Source organism: Podarcis bocagei (genome assembly GCF_964188305.1).
Source record: "Podarcis bocagei genome assembly, chromosome: 16".
Classification (NCBI taxonomy): domain Eukaryota; kingdom Metazoa; phylum Chordata; class Lepidosauria; order Squamata; family Lacertidae; genus Podarcis; species Podarcis bocagei.
This window is the reverse complement of record NC_138142.1, coordinates 4857019-4878644: the sequence shown is the minus strand read 5'-3', so window position 1 is coordinate 4878644 and position 21626 is coordinate 4857019. Positions and strand designations below refer to the sequence as shown.

At 42.8% G+C, this 21626-nt stretch overlaps 1 protein-coding gene and 1 pseudogene across 2 annotated transcripts in view; one reads left to right on the top strand and one right to left on the bottom strand.

Annotated features, from left to right (window-relative positions):
* Nucleotides 1-1635: 1635 nt before the first annotated feature.
* Nucleotides 1636-2743, bottom strand: LOC308575965 (electron transfer flavoprotein subunit alpha, mitochondrial pseudogene; annotated as a pseudogene). Its single transcript has one exon. The product of its transcript is annotated as an electron transfer flavoprotein subunit alpha, mitochondrial pseudogene (transcript).
* Nucleotides 2744-5128: 2385 nt separating this feature from the next.
* Nucleotides 5129-21626, top strand: part of SBNO1 (strawberry notch homolog 1) — a 39919-nt gene continuing 23421 nt past the window's right edge. The window contains exons 1-12 of the mRNA XM_081174682.1: nucleotides 5129-5298; nucleotides 9102-9229; nucleotides 10628-10732; nucleotides 11828-12137; nucleotides 13685-13785; nucleotides 15061-15157; nucleotides 16151-16311; nucleotides 16437-16570; nucleotides 16676-16766; nucleotides 19663-19824; nucleotides 20546-20681; nucleotides 20771-20876. Coding sequence (XP_081030808.1) covers nucleotides 9104-9229; nucleotides 10628-10732; nucleotides 11828-12137; nucleotides 13685-13785; nucleotides 15061-15157; nucleotides 16151-16311; nucleotides 16437-16570; nucleotides 16676-16766; nucleotides 19663-19824; nucleotides 20546-20681; nucleotides 20771-20876 — 1529 coding nt within the window. The 5' untranslated portion in view covers nucleotides 5129-5298; nucleotides 9102-9103. The remainder of the gene's footprint in view (nucleotides 5299-9101; nucleotides 9230-10627; nucleotides 10733-11827; nucleotides 12138-13684; nucleotides 13786-15060; nucleotides 15158-16150; nucleotides 16312-16436; nucleotides 16571-16675; nucleotides 16767-19662; nucleotides 19825-20545; nucleotides 20682-20770; nucleotides 20877-21626) is intronic.

Genomic DNA, 21626 nt, shown 5'->3' with positions numbered 1-21626 from the left:
AGCTTCCGGGTCACGTGGCCAGCAGGACTAAGCCGCTTCTGGCGAACCAGAGCAGCGCACGGAAACGCCGTTTACATTCCCGCCGGAGCAGTTCCTATTTTTCTACTTGCACTTTAACATGCTTCCGAACTGCTAGGTTGGCAGGAGCAGGGACCGAGCAACGGGAGCTCACCCCATCGCGGGGATTCGAACCGCCGACCTTCTGATCAGCAACTCCTAGGCTCTGTGGTTTAACCCACAGCGCCACCCGTGTCCCTTGCTCGTTTCATTGTTTGATTGTAACCCCCCCCCACTCAAATCGGTTTACAAAAAGATTAAATAATAACACTGAGAAAAAATTACAAACCTATTTTAAATTATGCAAAGGTTAAAGTACTGAAACATCTTAAAATTACCCTACATTTCCCTCATTTTCCCTCCCACAATCTATATTTTCTCATACTGTATCAGGGATACTCTATAAAGGAGAGGGTAAGAGAAAGTCTGGATTGAGGGAGAGGAAAGTGTGGGAAACCAGTGATATAGGACTTGTGTATGGGACAACATCTTATAGACAAAAAAGAATCAATGGAGGTACAGGGAGCTTTCTACCCACATTAATCAGCAGTATGGGTGAGCCCTAAGTGAATGTCTCTTTCGCCTGACTCCTGTTGGTGAATCTTGGAGCTTGAGTAAAACACAATGCAGACCCCACTGCCTTCTCCCAATATGCAGTGCATAACTACTGAACCACCAATGAGTTTTACTTCTGAGGAGACATGCAACTATGGCGCTGCTGAAGTTGTGAGTATTCTTCACAAGTGAGATTATTCTTTAATAGCTATTATTTATTATTTAATAGTTGCTTTTTATATAAAAAGTCTCAAAATGTCTCAACATAAAATACTGTACAAGTTAAAATCATAGAATTGTAGAGTTGGAATGTACCATGAAGGCCAATTCGTTAAAACAATTCAACTAATATTTAAATAAACACAAAACACCTAAAATGTGCATCCTGTAACATAATGGTGTAAACTGGAGTGGAGGTTAGGCTATATGATGCCTGCATCCCTTCTAATTCCTGAATCCAGCAAGGGTTAAAATCCACTGGAAGATTCCATTGTTGAATTAGCCAGGGAAAGGTCATAGTCATCATCTAAGTATGGAAGTGGATTTCTGTCAAAGGACAAATGGGTGGGGGTGCTCCCTCACCTGGCTCCTGTAAGAAAGACAAAACCAGAGTCCTGTGTGAGAGAGAGCTGGGCTAGAAGCAGGCAGAAGCCAGAGTGTGAGAGCCAGGGCTTTTTTTTTGCAGCTGGAACCCGCATGAACTCAGTTCCAGCACCTCTCAGGTAGGGACCATTGCCATTCTTAATGGTGAGTTCCAGCACCAAATTTTCAAGAAAAATAGTGGTGAGAGCCATGTTTGAGTTCTACTTGAATCCAAGCCTGAGAGAAGCAATACATTTATATATATATATATTGCTTCTCCCAACATATGTATATGCATAGCTGTCAACATTCCCTTTTTTGCGGGAAATTCCCTTATTCCAGCGCCGTTTCCAACTGCTTCCTGCTGCTATCCCGAATTGTTAGATATCTTGTAGACTGTCCCCGGGACAGGTGAGGCTGCTGATCCCTTATTTTCAAATCTTTTTTTTTTTTTTTTGCATATTTTATTACAGAATTAGAAAGTCTTCATCAAATAGCTTGTAGTCAAATGGGAACTAAAAAGGCAAAAACAATATATATTACAAGGCATTCAGATATCACCTAGAACATACAATTTTGGCAACAGATCACCAGTTATTACATTTTTTGTTTCATTTAAAAATAATTGTTTAAAATGATCATTTCAAAGCTGGTCACATTCATTTCTGCCCGAATACTTGAGGTTTTCACTTTTTCAATGCCGCTGTCAATTCAGGAACACCCTTAAACAAGTCGGCTACCAAACCATAATTGGCAACTTGGAATATTGGTGCTTCTGGATCTTTGTTGATAGCTACTATTGTCTTGCTGTCTTTCATTCCAGCTAGATGCTGAATTGCTCCAGATATTCCAACAGCAATATAAAGTTCTGGTGCTACAATTTTGCCTGTCTGTCCAACCTGCATGTCATTGGGTACAAAGCCTGCATCAACAGCTGCACGAGACGCACCAACTGCAGCATGCAACTCATCCGCAAGCTCATACAGCAGTTTAAAGTTTTCTCCACTCTTCAAGCCCCGTCCACCTGAAACAACCACCTTCGCACTAGTCAGTTCTGGCCGATCACTTTTTGTTAACTTTTGTTTGATCCATTCAGACTGACCAGCTGGTGAAGCTGCAGAAACTTCCTCTACTGTAGCACTACCACAACTTATTGATGCAGCCTCAAAGTACCTCGTACAGAGAACACCTTTATTTTTTCATCACACTTCACAGTGCACAGGGCATTTCCTGCATAAATTGTCCTCACAAATGTGTCAGGAGACTTTATTTCAATTATGTCTGAGACAGGAGTTGAGCTACCTTTTCACAATTGGAGCCAGCTACTAAACATGAAACGTCCCCTCCAAGACGCTTTGCCGCAGTGATGGTATTTAATGTAATAGGTGAAACAGCCTCATTTGTGTGTTCGGCTATTACTAGTGTACTCTGAAACCGGTGAAGCAAGGAGACCGCTCTGTGCGCCAGGCGCTGCGCCCTGAGGAGCCCTGGAAACATGGCGGTGCTGGAAGCCGCCGCGTCCTGCGCCTCAGCCGCCCCAGAGGAAGCCCCTCCCTTATTTTCAAATCTGAAAGTTGACAGCTATATATATATGTGTGTGTATGTAAGTAAGTATATGTATGTATGTTGTTGTTGGTATCCGTCTGTCTCAGGAGAATCATAAAGACAGAGTCTCCCCTGTGTTGTAAACAAAAATTGCCCTTTTCCCTTATGGGGTATCCAAGAGCCCATATAGAGTCCTTACATAGGTTCCCTATTGGTAGGAGAGAATAACAGAGGCCAATCAGAGAATATTGAGAAGCAAAGTAGCTATTAAGCTTGATCTTTATTGATCTATTGCAACAGGGTGCTCCCCTCACCCACAGGAGAGAGGAGGGACCCAGAAAAATGGTATGCAAGGCCTCATAAAGACTTTTGAAATTCCCATCCTGTAGATCAGGACCACCCCCAGAAACATCATACATACATCACAGAAGGGGTGTAACCTAAGACCATCCCTCAGATACATCACACCTACATCACAGAAAAGGCGGTCTAAAACAGAATTTTGAATATTGGTTTTCTCCTGTTGTTATCTCCTATCTGGCAGGTTACTTAATTGGATTGCCTGGGGAGCCTAGCCGTTCTTTTGTAGTGATAAATACTTAGTTCCTGGGCCAGGTCACAGACTCACACCCTATTCAAACACAGACATACCCTTAAGACAGGATTTGTGAAGGAAAAGACAATGGGGACGCTTTTCCAGTTTGACCTTGCAGAGAAAACATTTGCTCAGTTTAGGAATCAAAATGGTTCCAGGTTGGCCTTCCTGTGATGATCTATGTATGTGCTTGGTTGGTACACTTATGAACATTATCATATATCTAAGACAATAAAATTTCTATCACACTGTGAGTGAATAAAAAGATGCCTAAAATATTGAAGAATGCTCTACACCACAGAAAATGAAAACACTGAGAACTGGCAACAGGAAGATTTATTTCAGAAATGGAAAACGACTTCCAGATCCAGTCTTAACCTTTTTCCATAGCAGTCAGTGCATTTAAAACACATGGCTTTCCCCCAAGGATCCTGGGAACTGTAGTTTGTTAAGGGTGGTGGAAATTGAAACTCTGAGGAAACTACACCTCCCAGGATTCTTTGGAAGAAGCCATTGTGCTACGGATGTGACCAAAGTCCCATTTGATGGGCATCTGCTGTTTCTGCCCCTTGTGCGATGAGACTCCAACAGAATCAGACAAGATTCTAAATAAAAACACCAGGAAATTTTTTACACAGCTTTCCCCATGAGACCTTTATTGGGGCGTTTTGCGCAGTGCAACACCTGCGTTCATAGTATAGAGTCACAGTATACGTGGTAATAATAAGATGCTCTGTAAATAGGTGCCAGACAAAAACATTCCTCTACGCCAACGGCCTTTGACCCATCTACGGACAGCCTTTTAAATGGTTTTGTGCGTGGGTGGAGTCACTGTTTTTTGTTATGTATTTTTGTATTTCTATACTAAATACAGTAGTGGTAATAAGAAATAGCGTGTGCATTTTCTCTGAAATGGAATTCGACTTTGAGAGGTGGAGGGGCAGAGCAACTGGGCTTCAGTTTTTACTCCGCGCTGGCTCCAGAAGACGAGGACGTGCAGCTACATTTAGGGAATGGGGCCAAACGCGACACGCGTTGCTGCGGATACTTCCCATGCGAAAGAGAGACCCGCGTGCGCGCCTGCGCGGTGCCTTATCTGCGCCCCCGGACCTTCTCCTCATGGCTCTCTCGAGAGGCACGACTCTCTACCGTCAGACCACACGAGTAACAAACTCTCGCGATGCGGCCGGACGTGTGACCTCTTACTCCTGCGTGAGCACGCACGGCGCCGCCATCTTGGGAAGCAGCATCACGTGACTCCCAACGGTCGTCTCCTCGACCTCCTCCTTTCTGCCCCTCCCAACGGGGAAAAAAACCGGGCCTAGGCCAGCGCTTGAGCCTGAGGCGGCAGCTTGCGGGTTACTCCAGCGAACTACGAGCCGGCATCGGGATTCACGGAGGGGGTTCGCATTTTAGAAACCTGCCCCCGCCGCGCCTCCCCCTCCCCTTCGCATTCCTCTGAAGTGAGGGAAGAGCGTGAGGAAACGGCGGGCCACGTGACCGAGGGACGCGGCGAAGGATCGTCCGGGCAGCCCGCCACGTGATGCGAGGCAAGGCGGCGAAGGAGCTTGTGGTGACGACGCCGAGGAGAGCAAGGAGCACGCGTGCGCACTGGCGTTTCCCTGGGCGCGAGGGGCAAGGGAGACGGGAGGGGCAGCGGAGTCCGGGCGATGGTCACGTGGCTGCGCAGTGGCGTCGCGCGTCTCCGGGCAGAAGAAGGCGGCGGCCGCGGCGGCAGCAGCAGCTCCAGCAGCCGAGCCGTCCTGCTGAGGTCACGTGGCGCAGCGTCACCCGCCGCCGCGAGCCCTTCCCTCGCCGCGCGCCGCCGCGCCGCCCCCTCCCTCCCCCTGCCCTCTCTGCGCGAGGGGAGGGCAGGCGGGCGCGCAAAGATGGCGGCGGCGAGTTAGAAAGCGGCTGAGGCGTCGAGGAGGGAGAGCAGCTCGGCGGAAGGAATCCCGGCCAGAGTGAGTCCCTCCTGCCCCGACCCTTCTGGGGTGTTTTTGGTTTTCATTCGTCGGTGGGGGGGGGGGTCCCTCCGCTGCCGCCCCGCGTTCTCTCTGTCTCTCGTAGCTTTGCTGTATTGAAGGAAAAAGCGCCTCCCCCCCCCCGCTCTCCTTCCCCACACGCACCTTCTCTCAGGTGTTGCTCTCGGGTCCCCTCCCTCAGTGCTGCGCAGGGGAACGTTTTCTGCCGCCTCTTCCCGCCCCTCAGCGCACCCCAGACGGGCTTAAGAACAACAACACAGCGCAGAGCCCTGAAGTTCTCCGTTGCAATGCGGGGAGGGGGCTCTTTCTTCCCCCAGCCCTTCAGCTTGAGAAGAAGCATAACTGGCCCCATATAACAGACATAAAAGAGGAGGAATTTGCTCTAAAGCCACCTCTGTGAAGAAAGTAACTGAGCTGGTGTGTCGTCTCCTTCGCACACTCGCCCCCCCCAAAAAAAATTCTTACGGGTTTTCCTTTCAATTTGTCTATGGTGCAAGGGGTCTTCTCCCTCCTTCCCCGTTAGGAATGGGTTTTTCCACTTTCTTTGCGGTTTATGCCAGGATACCGTGCAGTTTTACTGTTGGAAAAGCCTTGCAGCTCCCTGTGCGGCTTAGCTTGGTGCCCCCCAAGTTACTGTTTGACTGCAGTTCCCATCGTGCTTCATCATTGGCTATGCCAGCTTGTACTGATGCGTATTGTAGCCTAGTGAAATATGGAGGACAGCACATGGGCTACCACTGACCTAGTGTCTTCGTTAGGGCAGGGTCTTGTTTCCACCTTGATTGAACTAATCATCTAGCACCCCCTGCTTCCACATAGGCTGGGCAGAGAAGAAAGATGGTGAGGACTGAGTGTGTAACAGGTAATCCCCTGTATGTATAGCACTGTAATTGTATATGGTCCATTAAAAAGAAATCTAATCATTTCTAAACCAAGGTCCTTGCACACACCTTGCTTAAATCTAAATGTTAATATCAGTGGATACATCAAGATTAGAGATAGTAAAGAAGCATGGTCTTTCAACTCCAGTGTTTTGAAATAGCAGCTGGCTGTTCTGGCTTGCTCTATAATGTATATAAACATACTCTTTCACAGGCTCTTTCAACTGATGAGAGGTCAGAACAAACTCCACTGCAGTTTGCCAGTGGCAATAGCATGCTTGCAGATGGAGTCTTTTTCAGTGAGCTGGGATTTATGCTTTCTTTTGTTTGTGAAAGAAGTTACAACTTCAGCTTATAGCCCTTTGTCAAAGGATGCCTTGAGCTACCTCGTTGAGGTGTGTAAGTTCTAAAGAGAATTGCCTGCATTTAAAACGCGGGGACAGCTGTAGTTTGTTCTGCCTGCCTGACTAAGCAGAAATCATTTTCATTCCTGGATGTTTCTAGTTCTTTTTCCTTATCTCAGCAAGCAGACTTTCATCTTTCAGTGAAATGTAAAAGTCTGCTACTAAGAGGGGGTACTAATACCATGTGTATAACAATTACACAGGTGGAGCTAACCTAACCTGGAAGTTTATGTCCTGCACATGTGGTTTATGTGGAAGGCTAAGATCTGGTGATCCATATAGGAACTTTTTTGCAGCATTCCTGTGGAATCAACATTGTTTGGAAAACATTAATTTGTGAAATAGATCCAAAGTCTGTTTAACCCAGAGCCAGGGAACCTGTGGCCTTCCAGAAGTTGCTGAATTGCAACTCATACCATCCCTGACCATTAACCCTGCTGGTTTAACTTTGTGAACATAATTCTCAGAGTTTGATAGGGGAAAACAACCTACCTGGATCTGTTTTGTGAACATGAGTATATTTTCTTGCTCCAAAGACAGAAAACTTTCTGCTTGAAATAAATGGTATTGAAAGCTGTTGTATTCAACTTAAAATCCTGAGAAATGACCGTGGTAATTTCCACAGGCTTTCTTGAGATTCTCTTTTAATAATGAATATATTTTATCCGTGACCTAGTTTCATATTATTATTTATTAAATGTGTTAATCATTTGTTATCCAAAATGTCTGCAAGTGACTTACATTTCAAAACATATACACAATACATTGTACTGTAGGCAAGGGGAAAATGTTTCATGCAAAAACTCCACCCCCAAAAACTCATATAAAAACTCCACCCCCAGTAACAGCTACAGGAAGCTTTGGTTGTAAACCAAAATCAACTGAATTTATCAAAGGCCGGGGTAAATTGTCTGTTAGACTGGGGCTGAAAAGATGTCAGTGAAGGTGCCAAGCAGGCCTAAAGAGAGCATTCCACAGATGTGGAACCACTATTGAAAAGGCCGCCTCCCTTTGTCACCACCACCTTCCAAGCCTCCCTCAGAGGAGGGACCTGGAGAAGGGCCTCACATAATGATCTAAGGGTCCAGGTATGTTCATTTCTGGAATGCCTTTCCCAATAATATTGGGCTCCTGAACCATAAGGAGTATTAAAAGTCAAAACCAGCACTTTGAATTGGGCTCAGAAGCATACAGGCAACCAATTTAATGTGAACAGAATTGGTGTTCTCTTCTGTTCATCTTAAACCTGTGAGGCTGCAGTAACTGAAGCTTCCAAACTGTTTTCAAAGGCCCCATCCATCAGTTGGAGGGCAAAGTGTTGTACTTTATTACAGCCACTATAATCCACCTTAAAAATGATTCAGGTGGAAGGCTTCATATATATATAGAGAGAGAGAAATTGTCAAAACTTAGCAGAGCTCTTGATGTAGCTGCACACAACTTCAGAGACCAATTCAGTTCATGCAAAACTCAAGGGAGAATAACCTTAATAGTAAATGTGTTTTAGTATTGCTTTTTGGTAGTTCACTTTGTGCTCTTCATTACTGGAAACTAATGGTAACACCTTCCTTGTTATGGGAAGGGTTAGTCTAATGCAAACAGTTGTAGTAAATGAAAGAGAAATTGTGTCTCTGCGTTTTAAGTTAACAGTATTGAATATGGTCAGAGTATAGCAACCATACATGCTGAGCAGACTTTACAGAAAAGTAGAACCAAGTGATAATGTCCATATTAAACACCCAAAGCAAAAAAAAAAAAAAAAGTATTGGGGGTGATACTTTATAATTTGGCCGACTTATCCAGGTGGCTGTGGCCAACATGTGATACCCCTTTCTTATGTGACACAGGCACTCCTGGAAGAGAGTAGAAGCTTATGTGTGGCATAGACATGCCTGCACTCCTTCCTACTATTATGCGCAGAAGACAAGATCCCTGGCCATTGGCCATTCTTGCTAGGGCTGATAAGAGTTGTAGTTAAGCAACATATGGAGGGCTAAGGGTTCCCTACCTCTGACCTAATACCTCAGACTTTAGGTGAACTTGTCAAAACAGTTGCCCATCACTGGCTTGGCGAAACAAGGCGTGCAGTCCTCTTAATTATGAACTGTTGTCAGAATCCCTCTATATTCTAACGGCATAGTTGCTGTAAACATAGTTATTTGTAACTTTAGTTCCACTGCTCTGACCAGATCTTCCAATGCCCTGATTTTAAACATGTTTATTAGAAGCAAATCCCAGTGACATTATGGTGGTTCTTTGGAACAATAGAAGTGTGACCTAACCTAATAGTCTTTACCTAACAGGAACAATAGTTCTTCACCTAATGCCGTGAAGACTTAAATGCTTTATGAATAATTTTATAATTTTCTAGTATTTGTAAGAGTTGTCTGAGAACTTCATAGGTGCTGTAGTTGTGCTTGTGGAAAGTGCGCAGAAGGATTGTCTTCTTGAGTTCTTGCCACTTAAACCACCTAATTGTAAATTTGCTTTGTTTCAGAGATGGTGGAACCAGGACAAGATCTGTTGCTTGCTGCTTTGAGTGAGAGTGGAATCAGCCCAAATGACCTGTTTGATATTGAGTCTACAGATATGGGTCTTGCAACCCCAGCTCCAGCTGTTCAGCAGGTTGATAAACCCAAAACACTTAAATTGCTTACTGTAATAACCTTTTGAGCTGCCTTTTCATTCAAGTACAATGCTGATACTGGGTAATTGAAAAGGGAAAATAATGATATTTTAAAAGTTATCTATTCTACACTAAAACAAAGTGATAGCTTGGATATGAAGCAACATGGCTGTGGAATAAGTGTGCCTAACCAGTTTGGGTGCAAGCATTGTATCCTAGCCTCTTGTACATTAAATTTGCCCAGTTCCAAGTCAATAATGTGCTTTAGTGTTGTGGCTAGAGATAGGGTGATAAAATCTAGGAAATAAACTTTTCGGGTTATGTGCTGCTCCTAGTGGTAGAAAGTTTGGGAAAGTTTCTCCTGTGACATTGTAACATTTTGTATTTCTGCCTGTGGTGCTGCTTACGTCTTGCAAAATTTTAAGCATTTAATAATATCAGATCCATCACCTGGTCAGTCTTGTCTTTCAAATTAATTGCAATAACCTAGCCTCATTTAAGCATTTCGATTCATGCCATTGAAGTCATATGGAGAGAGACTGCTTTCCCACTCTTGCTACTGTGCCCTGTGCTGCCCTCCTCTTGATACTGAGGAGGAGGTGTGTGTAGGCTAATGGTGTACGCTATAGCATTGTTTCTCAACTGGTGGCCATATGGCCCCCTGGGGCCCCCCAGGCCACGGGTAAATGGAGGGCCATGACAGAAGAAAATAGAAAACAAGTAGCGTGAACAGAGAAGTGACCATGCTTCCCAGTGGATGAATCGCCACACGTACCCTATGGCAGCATTGCTTCCACTTCTCCTTCCCACTTCTGCACTCCACTACTGTTTGCACCAAGCTGTCCAGTAGGACAGAAGGGCCACAGGAAGGGAACAATATCGGAAGTGAGCCATGGTCGGAAAAAGGTTGAGAAACACTGAGCTACAGCTCTGCACTTGCATGGAGAATGCAGGGTGAGCGTGCAGGGCACCACTGTCACGCCATAGAGAAACTATATAATCACTATATAAAAACATGTGTTGTCATCTAGAAATTGCATGAGGTCACAGTTGTCAGTGTTTTTTATTTTTCAGTAGTAAGTGCAAGAGTATCTTGTGTGGAATATCTGCATACCTGTTGTGAACACATATTGCATGTCTGCGCATACAGTATCTTCTTTGGGATATATCTAAGAATAAAAGCTCTCCAACTGTCATTTGGTACTAACCCATTCACTCAGGTTTCAGAGCAATTTCATTGCTGGTTGAGAGACCAGCTGCCTTTGGCTTCCTCTTGACTGTAGACTGTATTAAATAGATAAATAAAAAGGCAAAGCAAGTGAGATGCTTGTCTTACTTGAATGTTGTTTCCAAGATGTGTTACACAATGTGATTTTATTCTCTCTGTCTTTCTTTAGTCAGCCCCAGTTAGTGCCTTAGAACTGGGCATGGAGACTGAAGCATCACTTGCTGTTAAACCAGAACCACAGACTGCATCTTCTCCAGCTGTACTGAACATCAGGGTAAGAGACGTAAAGCCTTAATTACCATATTTTAGAAAATGGGGGGAGATGTATCCGTGTTTAAGATGCCCCCAAACTTTTGACATTATTTTTAAGAGGGAAAACCTAGTCTTATACACGAAAAAATACGGTAAGCGTGTGAATTGGTAATTTGCCTCTGATGGAATTGATTACATGAAGAAAGAAAAACGAGTAAGCACAAACTTCCTGCAGATACCTTGTATCACAGAATGGCTTGAGCTATGAAGAAACAGTTTCTTCTACGGGAAAGGTGTTAAACTACAGTGTAGAATTCAGTGTTCACTGTCTTGCATATCATGCTGATTCATGTATGTATTGTATGGTTAGGGCCAAATCTACCGTGGGGGGACAGTTGAGTATATTTGGAACCCTTAGTATTGTACAGTATATGGTGCTTCTTAAGACTTGTTGTACTAAACAGGTCCCAAACTGCCCACACCATCAACATTGTATAATGCACTGTTCTTGATCTGTGAATGAAAGCCCCATCCACTCAGAACAAAAACATTGGATGCCACCCACTATTAAAATGACAGCTCAACAAAAAAACTAAATAGTAATTTGGAGGCGGGAATCCAGGAAAATGTCTTTTAAAAATTACTTAACTTTTACCTAAGTTAGGAAACTTGCATAGGGTAAGTTGTGTTGAGAACTTTTCTGATGCCCCAGAGTTAACTTAGCATGTGTTTTTAAAAACAAAAAAAAGCTTTATTCATCTTAATTCCCTTCCCACCATTAATTTTTTTTTTTCATTCTTGCTGCATTGTTGGCCAACTCCTGCCTGCAGAGTATATATCTACCCATTTCCTCCATTCATTGCTTTCATTATATTAATTATTGCAAGCACTGCTTTTATTATATTATAACCAAATTTCTTAAAAAGATAAGATTTTATACAAACACTTCTGTCTCGCCCAGCTCAAGCAAACAAATGAGACCCTGCTGTGGAGTCTGAAATTGAAACTGGAACTATTCAGTTTTACGTTTTTGCTTTCACTTGCAGGCCAAGACTAAATAAGAGTTTTCAGTTGGGTTTTCCAGCAAATGGTAATGATCTTTCTGTTCTTTCTGTAGCAACCACCATCAACTACAACCTTTGTGCTGAATCAAATAAACCAACTTCCTACTCTGGGAACTACCATAGTAATGACAAAAACAACCCCAGTCACCACCACCAGGCCGACGATCACTGTAGCAAAAATTATACAGACCAGCACCACTACCAGGCCGTCAGTTGCAGCGCCAGCAGTTCGGAATGCCCTGACGTCCACAACTCCCAAGGACCAGATCCAGCTAAAAGATCTGCTAAAAAACAATAGTCTTAATGAGCTGATGAAGCTGAAGCCACCTCCCAACATTGCTCAGCCGGTTGCGACAGCTGCAAGTAAGTGGCTTAAGAAGCTGACTGGATGGAGTATTAGTTTTGGGGGGACTTGAACAGAATAATCTAGCATGCTCATTGCAGACTCCTTAGCCATTTGTCTTTATGCTAGATCACCTTTCCTCAGCTTGGTGCTTTCCACAAGTTTTGGACTACAGCAACCATCTTCTCTTATCATTGGCCACATTGGCTGGGGATGATAGTTCATAGTTTAAAACATTTAGAGCAGGCTTCCTCAACCTCGGCCCTCCAGATGTTTTTGGCCTACATCTCCCATGATCTCTAGCTACAGGACCAGTGGTCAGGGGTGATGGAAATTGTAGTCTCAAAACATCTGGAGGGGCCGAGGTTGAGGAAGCCTGATTCAGAGGGTACCAGATTGGAGAAGGCTATGTTAGATATTTGGTATTTAGCCTGATTTTTTTTCTACAGCATCTTACAACAAAATGGTGTGCAAGCATAAACTGGACAGGCCAACTATGTTAATGTGATTCTTCTAAATAGATAGTAAACTTTGTAGCATGTAATACTGTAGGCCAATCTCTGCCAACCTGATGACCTTCACAGGCAGCACTGCTGATAGAACTTGTAGTCCAAAATGTCTGGAGGGCACCAAGTTAGTGAAGGCCGATGTAGGTGAATTGCTGGGCATGGTGTGCATTAAAAGCTAACCTGTGTCAGGCGAGAATTCTACCACTGAACCACCAATGCAACATTTGAGTACCTTTACAAACAGGACTCTTGTTTAGAACATACTTGCTCTGTTTCATTTTCTCTAAATGCAGACTGTGATGGAAAGCAAACTCTTGCAGAAAGATAAAGACTCCTGGAGGGGTTTATTTCTGTGAATGAATAGACTCTTCTTAGGTGGCATAGAAGCACATGAATGTTTTCTTGGTTAAAAAGCATTTACACTGTTACCTGTCGTGAAAATAGAGTTGCATTTTAGCCTTGCGTTCTGACTCATAAAGATGTGGTGAAATTGTTTTCTTGAAGTACACTCTGTCCATGGGCCATGGATGTGACACATGGAAAATAAATAATTTCTGCAAGTCTTTGAACATAACATACACATCCCAGAATCATATCAAGTTATTAGTACTATTGCCATATTATTGATTTGGATGAAGAGAGAGAGAGAGACTGCTAAATTATGTGTTCATCTAAATAATCTAAAAATTATTTAGACCCCAAAATGTTGACTTTCTTCCAGAAATAATTGTAGTTTCTACAATGGTGGTAAATGCCACCAAATCAGGTAAGATAAACTTTGGTTTCACTGCTAAAACTGGGAATTGGGCTTCCTCTCTTTAACCCACCCTTCAAGGTGATCCAGATGTAAGTTTGATTTAACGGTGGCACCTGTACTGGTTAACAACCTGTTTAGTGTTGCTGTGGCAGAACCTGTTGAGAAACTTTTGCCTTTTTGTTTGTTTAAAATTCGCAGAAATTTACATGCTCTGACTCAGCATTCAACTATAGAGGAGATTTGATTGCATTCTAGAAAATTTAATTTGTTATATATTAACTTGGAAATTTTCTCTTTGTAGCTGATATAAGCAATGGTACTGTAAAAAAGGAGGCATCTACTAAAGAGGTAGCAAGAATATGGATAAATGACATGAAAATGAGAAGCTTTTCTCCTACAATGGTAGGTGCAACTTCCTCAGCAGCGAGGTATACATTGCTCTCTAACGGAACACTGCTCCAGAAAAATTTAGTTCTCTGCACCCAAAAGCCAAATATAGAAGCTACTGAAGGAGTGCCTGCTCCTTTAACAAATAAGTCTACTCCTTAAGATCTACTGAGGTCTTGCTCTGCTTATCCAGAGATTAGGGAAGGCCATTCTCTTGTGGTACTGTGACTTGGGAATTCCTGACCCAGCTATATTCACAGGTGCCTACAGCTGCCAAGATTTAGGTTTCTTTTTAAAAAATAAATACCCCACCCCCAAATTGTTTCTGGTTTCTATTGGACCCTTATAATGATGATGATGATGGTGATGATGATGATTATGGATACAATAACAATAATAAATATATTTAACCATCCATTTATGGCATGCTCTAAAAATATTTCCAAGCCAATCCCAATTTAATATTTAATATTTAAATGCATACATACAGTGTCTGTCTCATTTAGTTCATAAAAAGAAACAAATGAAATAAAGAGGTTTCTTTAAAGTATTGATAAGTTCACGTCCCGCTTTCTTCTCTTACCTTTCCAATGTTTGGCAAGCTTGCCGGAAAAGAACTTTAAAGCCTTAAATTTATGCATCCAGTATTAGTTCAAATTACAATGTTAATTCGATTCATCCACTGGAATGCTTATTTATTCTTCTCTTAGTCCCTGCAGATTTTATTCCATGCAGATCAATAGCTGCTTGCAGGGGGGCCCTCTTTCCCTCCCGGGTGTGGATCCAATTGATATATTCTTATTAAATGTTGTTGTTTTTTTAAATGACTATGTCCAAATTGGCCCAGATTCCTTTTACTTTTTAGAGAAGTCGCTGCTTTAATGGCAAAATGCTTTAATGAAACATTTTGTTGTGAGGTCTGGATCGCGCCGTGTGTCTGTGCTCAATGTCAGAGCTCCCATGGCTCCCTCCAGAGCTTTGGGGGCTACTAGAGAGCGTTCCTGACACCACTGGAGCCTTCAGAACCCGAATTTTCCTTTGGGGCTTTTTAGAGAAGGTGCTTTGCCAGTGCTCCCTTCCCGCCTCCTCGCAGCAGTCGGGTTGCTCAGGATGAGCAAACCCCATTGTCCACCATAGCCTGCAGCACACCATAGCCTGCATAGCACTTTTAAAAGATAAACATTCTCCTCTGTTGGTGTAGCAGAGTCCTTTGGCTCCATCTTGCTGATTAGTCTTTAGCGTTGCTGTTTCTGTATCAAGACAATTTACAAATATTCATCTTTGTTGCAGAAAGTTCCAGTAGCAAAAGAGGAAGAAGAGCCTGAAGAAGAAGATGAAGAAGAAATGGGTCATGCAGAGACGTATGCAGAGTACATGCCCATAAAATGTATGTTATTCAACTGTATAGGTTATTCAACTGTTAAAAATTATTAAACTACAGTACATAGGTATACCAATATATTTCTTGTAAGTAGATAATTGTTGTAGTGTGTATTTGTATATCTCCTACCTCTTTTCATTTGAAGACTGGGTCTCAACAGATCTCTAGATTCATTCAGCCTTCATTGGCATAATTTCGACAATAAAATCATAAGGGGGGGAACCATCCATAAAAGATGTTACTGTGAACATCTGCCTTCTTCACTCTCCGCAGATCTCTAGTGTTGCGGGGGCTAGAATGATGTAATAAAACATACTGGATAGTTACACAAATGGAAGTACGTGCTGCCCAAGGGGAAATGCAGGAATTTAGGAGAGGGAATTCCTTGCATAGGCAGAATTGCCTTTGTGTTTATCCAAGGCTCCTTTTAGGATATCACTTCAATGGATTATTTCTTCAGGGCATTTTTGCCTCTTGGTTGAGTAAGCAATCAGCAGATGTCTGTTTCATGTGTTGAGTACATTTATGTCCTGCATCTTCCATCATGGAGCTGAAGGTGACATTCATGGGATCTCCCATCCAGGCATTCTACCAACTCAAACCTCATTAGCTTCAGCAAGGTGGCTTTATCATGTGGTCTAAGGCAGTGTGGTTGCTTTGCATGCATCTAATTTTTTTGTGGAGCATCTTTAGTCCCTTGCATTTCTTCAGGAGATGGGACTAGGCCTGTACCATCACATGTAAATCTTGTAAACAAGGCTGTATATAAATCATGAGTCACACTGACATAGAACTCTAGTTTCTGCCCTTTACTTCGTAAACCCTCCGAATTCCCGCCGGCTTTGTAGATTAAGAGCCTTGTATTTAGAGCAGTTCTTAGCTTTAGTTTTAGTTTTATAAAGAGCAAATGTTTGAATTAGAGTCACTAAAAATTTATCTTGCTGAAGTAACCTCTGATAGGATGTTGCCTATAATATTTGTATTATATTCTACAAACAGTAAAAATTGGTCTGCGTCATCCTGATCCAGTGGTAGAAACCAGCTCTCTCTCCAGTGTTACCCCTCCAGAGGTTTGGTATAAGTCTTCAATTCCTGAAGAGAGTATTGATAGTGGCTGGCTGTCAGCATTGCAGCTTGAAGCTGTTACATACGCAGCACAGGTATGTCATGGTTTCATGTTTACTCAAAACGAACCAAGTTCCCGTTCAGCTACAGAAGGAGTGGGGTTGGCGTGTAACTTCTGCTGTGCTGAATCTTTTATCTTCCTTTTTTTAACATTCTGCAGCAACATGAAACATTCCTACCCAATGGAGACAGAGCTGGTTTCTTGATAGGTGATGGTGCAGGTGTAGGAAAAGGAAGGACCATAGCTGGAATAATATATGAGAACTACCTCTTGGGTAGAAAAAGGGCAGTATGGTAAGTAGAGATCACGTAAATTGGGGGGGGGGGGAATGCTATGTAAGCAAGATCCTTAACTTTTTTTTTGCCTGTATCTTCACAGTTGTGTTTGCTCTCCCCTAGGTTTAGTGTTTCAAATGATTTGAAATATGATGCAGAAAGAGATCTGAGAGATATTGGAGCAAAAAACATTTTGGTTCATTCATTAAACAAGGTGTGGATTTTTTTACTATGTACAGTTGAAGCAAAGTATTAGGTATGCTTGTGTGAGATGCCCGTTATGTGAATGCTGTATATCTTAGACATGCTAAAACCTGCTGTTTATGGTTTTGTTGCCTTCCTGCCTAAGTTGCAATAGTAGCACACAGTTGCTTAGAATGCCGCTATTCCAGTGCAGTATTATAAAATCAAGATGTTGGTGTGGTGTAGGAGCCCTGCTACAGGCTTGATGAGCACTTCAGGATTGGGGTGGGGGGGTGTCCAGTTATTAAAACACATGACAATTGCTTGAGCTTTCTTGAGTTTATTTGGGTAGTAATTTGCTTCTGAACTCTTCCACTGAAATTTGTAGTTCTTAACAAATTTAGTTGTGGAAAATGCTTCTTTAGTCCTTTGCTTTACAGCATTGGATATCTTGCTAGACTTATAAATTAATTACCGTATTTTTATCCCTATAGGACACACCTAGATTTGGGGGGGGGATAAAGGAAAACATTTTTATTCCCCCCCCCAGGCGCGGGGCGGGGGAAGCCCGAGCTTCCGCCGACCCCAGCCCCCAGAACAGGCACATCTGGGAGCTTGTGGGGCTGGGGTCAGGGGAAGCCCGAGCTTCCCCCTCCCCCAGAACGGGTCCCAGAGCGATGTCGAAGCTGCGCGCAGCTTTGGCATCGCTCTGGCAGCTTGCGGGGCTGGGAGAGGGGGAAGCCCGCCGCCAGCCTCCAAACCAGGTCGGGAGAAAGCGGGATGGCGCGCTGCGCCTCCCCGCTGTCCCCGAGCTTGCGGGTCTGGCGGCGGGGAGAAGGGGGCTTATCCCCGCCGGCAGCCTCCAAACCACGTCAGGAGACAGCAGGGTGGCGCGCTGCGCCTCCCCGCTGTCCCCCGAGCTTGCGGGGCTGGCGGCAGGGAGAAGCATGCGTCTCCCCGCCGTCAGCCTCCAAACCACATCCGGAGACAGCGGGATGGCAGCGTTCCGCCTCCCCGCTGTCCCCCGAGCTTGCGGGGCTGGCGGCAGGGAGAAGCATGCGTCTCCCCGCCGTCAGCCTCCAAACCACATCCGGAGACAGCGGGATGGCAGCGTTCCGCCTCCCCACTGTCCCCCGAGCTTGTGGGGCTGGCGCTGGGGCTCTCCTGAAGCCTGGAGAGCGAGGGGAGTCGGTGCGCACCGACCCCTCTCTCTCTCCAGGCTTCAGCGAAAGCCTGCATTCGCCCCATAGGACGCACACACATTTCCCCTTCATTTTTGGAGGGGAAAAAGTGCGTCCTATAGGGCGAAAAATACGGTAATATTAGTTTTATGAATCATCATTTACATGAGTCTCCATGTCTTAACTATCTCTTAGACATTCATAGATTTAACAAATCTGTTATTAAATTTGTAAGATTATAGTAACAAATGAGTTATTGGCAACTAGATGTTAAATATACAGTGGGAAAGAGTCTTATTAATCTGGGTGGAAGCTCAGCATAACATTGTAACAAGTTCTTGGAAAGAACTGCATTTGTGAAGGTTTCTAATTGGGAATGGACAGATCTATTTCTAGTCCACTTCTGTTTTGCATGTGTTCACTCATAAATCCACTCTGTTCTGCATCAATTGTGAATTTTATTAACCACACTACAGTACAGTGGTACCTCTAGTTGCGAATGGGATCCGTTCCGGAGCCCCGTTCGTTACATGAGCAGAACGCAACCCGCGTGTGCATGGGTCACAATTCGCCGCTTCTGCTCAAGCGTGTGACGTCATTTTGAGCGTCTGCGTGAGCGCCGAAACCCGGAAGTAACCCGTTCCGTTACTTCCGGGTCGTGGCAGGACGTATCCTGAAAGAACGTAACCTGAATCTAACGTAACAAGAAGTATGACTGTACTCTTTTCTTATAAAATAAGCATTTTGGAACATGTTTGGGCCAAGAACTTTGTCACAAAATGTGAACAAGTGCAAAAACTGAAGGATAACTGCTACAATCTGTGTATTGGTCTGGGAAGTACAAATCAAGTCAGTTCATTGAAAAATGTGTACTAAACAAAATCCTGCAGTATCCCTATTTCTAATAAAGAGCAAAGTTGTACTGAATGTGCCATACCTGTGCCACTATTCACACTGAATAAAGAAGTCTAATGCTCTTTGCAGGGTTGAATATTTGCGCTTCTTCCCTTACTATAGTGTACTGAATGCTGGGAGTTAGCCCACCTTTTTGCTGTCCTTTCCTTTAAGGAAATGCATTTTCCAGGGTTGTACAGTTACAGTTAAAAAAGGGTATTGTAACTTGTGACCATAGATTTCAGGCAAAAAACATTTCTCCATGTGTCTTGGTATTAGAACTATTTCAGCAGAAACAAAAAGTGGCACAGGCACAAACTTGCCAAGATTAGGAACATTTCTCTTTTGAACTTTAGCTTTAAAAATAGAGGAAATGTGTACAGTGGTGCCTCGCAAGACAAAATTAATCCGTTCCGCGAGTCTCTTCGTCTTGCGGTTTTTTCGTCTTGCGAAGCACGGCTATTAGCGGCTTAGCGGCTTTAAGAAAAAGGAAACAAACTCGCAAGACTTGCGAAGCAAGCCCATAGAGAAATTCGTCTTGCGGAACGACTCAAAAAACAGAAAACTCTTTCGTCTTGCGCGTTTTTCGTCTTGCAAGGCATTCGTCTTGCGAGGTACCACTGTATGAGCTTTGTAGGAGAAAGTATAGGTATTAAGATCACTGTGTTGCACTTAACATTGTTGCTTATATTGGGTTTGTGCATTCTGTTGCAACTTTACAATAATTATATAGATGGAAATTGAATGTTGGATGTACAAGTTTGTAAGATTAAGGAACTAATAGTTGTAAGGAACTAATAGTTGTGCCAGTTGCAGGGTGTCTTTTATACTAATATGGTATTTTTATTTTAGTTCAAATATGGAAAAATTTCTTCAAAACACAACGGGAGTGTGAAGAAAGGTGTCATATTTGCCACCTATTCCTCTCTTATTGGAGAAAGTCAGTCCGGGGGTAAATATAAAACGAGGCTCAAACAACTTCTTCACTGGTGCGGAGATGACTTTGATGGAGTTGTATCTTTTCAGTGTTCTAACTTGGTACAATAACAGACTCTTCCCAAAGCTCTTTAAACCTGTGCATGCACTCACTTTCTTAAGCATGTGTGTCTTGCTGATTTTAAATTATTGGACTCTCAGTCACTTGGGAAAGACATCTGTCAAGTGTAGAAGTGTTTCCAAGCAGTAAAACTTTTGTATTTATAATTAAATATAAGACATGGATGTCTAGTTAATTAATAAAAAGCTAAACTGATCTTTAAGCTGCAGTATTTGATTGACTTTTTAGCTCTTAGTTGATTGTCCAGATGAAGCACCTTTTCTTACTTGCAAAAACTATTGTTAATAAAAGTACAGTACTTCTAAAAACTGTATATGTTAAACATTGTTTTGAGGTGTTCCTCATTCTCTTCCAAATAGAAGGAAAGATCTTACAAGGTGTCCACTGAAACACATGCATATATATGTCATACCAAAACAACCAATATGCACATTTGATTGACTAAAACTTGTATGATTAATCGACTGCTGTTCCAACCCTATCCAATTTATCTGGGAGAAAGTCCAACTGAACATAGTGAGGCTCACTTGCAAGGAGAAGTGCTTGGGATTCTGCTGCATTATTTATTTATAATTGGGTAACATTATGACCAATCTTTCTGTTTCACTGTAAGTCAAAACTTCCTTGGGAGTAAGATTATTTTTATTATTAATGTCTATTCCTTAACAATATGTTCAGATAGTATTTGATGAATGTCACAAGGCTAAAAATCTTTGTCCTGTTGGGTCATCAAAACCAACTAAGACAGGTTTGGCTGTTCTGGAGCTGCAGAATAAACTTCCAAAAGCCAGAGTTGTCTATGCTAGTGCCACAGGTATGTACTCTGTTTTAAATGTGGTGTTGTTGTTTTGTTACTTAAGTTGGTGGAAAGGTATGAAATTTAATCTAGATATTTTTTTTCAGGTGCATCTGAGCCACGCAATATGGCATATATGAACCGCCTTGGGATATGGGGTGAAGGAACTCCATTTAGGGAGTTCAGTGACTTTATTCAGGCTGTTGAAAGAAGGTAAGTTGTTGACTCCATATGTTAACTCTTGTTGTTTAATATGCAGGCTATAACTATGTGGTAGAGCTCAAGGTTTATATGAAGAAGATCCAGCATGAAAATGGTTATCCTCAGTAAGATGGCTCATGGGAATGGTCTGACTCTATAAGACAGTTTCATATGAGGTGTTATTTGTTATCAAGTCGCACATGGCTCTTGAATATTTCCCTGTTTTAGGGGGACAACTCAGGGCTTGAATTTGAAGGCAACATTATTTGCCAGAGGATGTAAGAACAAACATTTAATTCCTAGGCAGAGGAGGGAGGATTATTTCATGTGACTCAGAAATGAAACTGATACTATACTAAATCTGGGGAGCTGCATGAAACAAAATGGAGACTTGCTGTAGGAAAATCTGAATTTCTTTCTAGTGAAATATAGTGAATTGCCTTATTCAAAATGCATGCTTGTAAGTAGAATACCTAAATGTGAAGACTATTCAGTTCGGTGCCAAACTTCCTAGAGATGCAAAAGCAGTTGTGGGAGGATCTTGTCTGTAGAGGTCTCTGTCAATGATGGCAAGTAAAGGACCCATTTCTACCTTCAAAAGCAGATACTGCATTGCATTGTGTCACTTGGAGGTTTTATTTTTTATAAAAGTATCTATATGCCACCATACTAAAATATCGCTGTGGTATAAGAATCAGACATAAAACACCAATATAAATGGTCCAAAACAATTATTAAAGTGACTAGTCAAGAAAGTTTTAA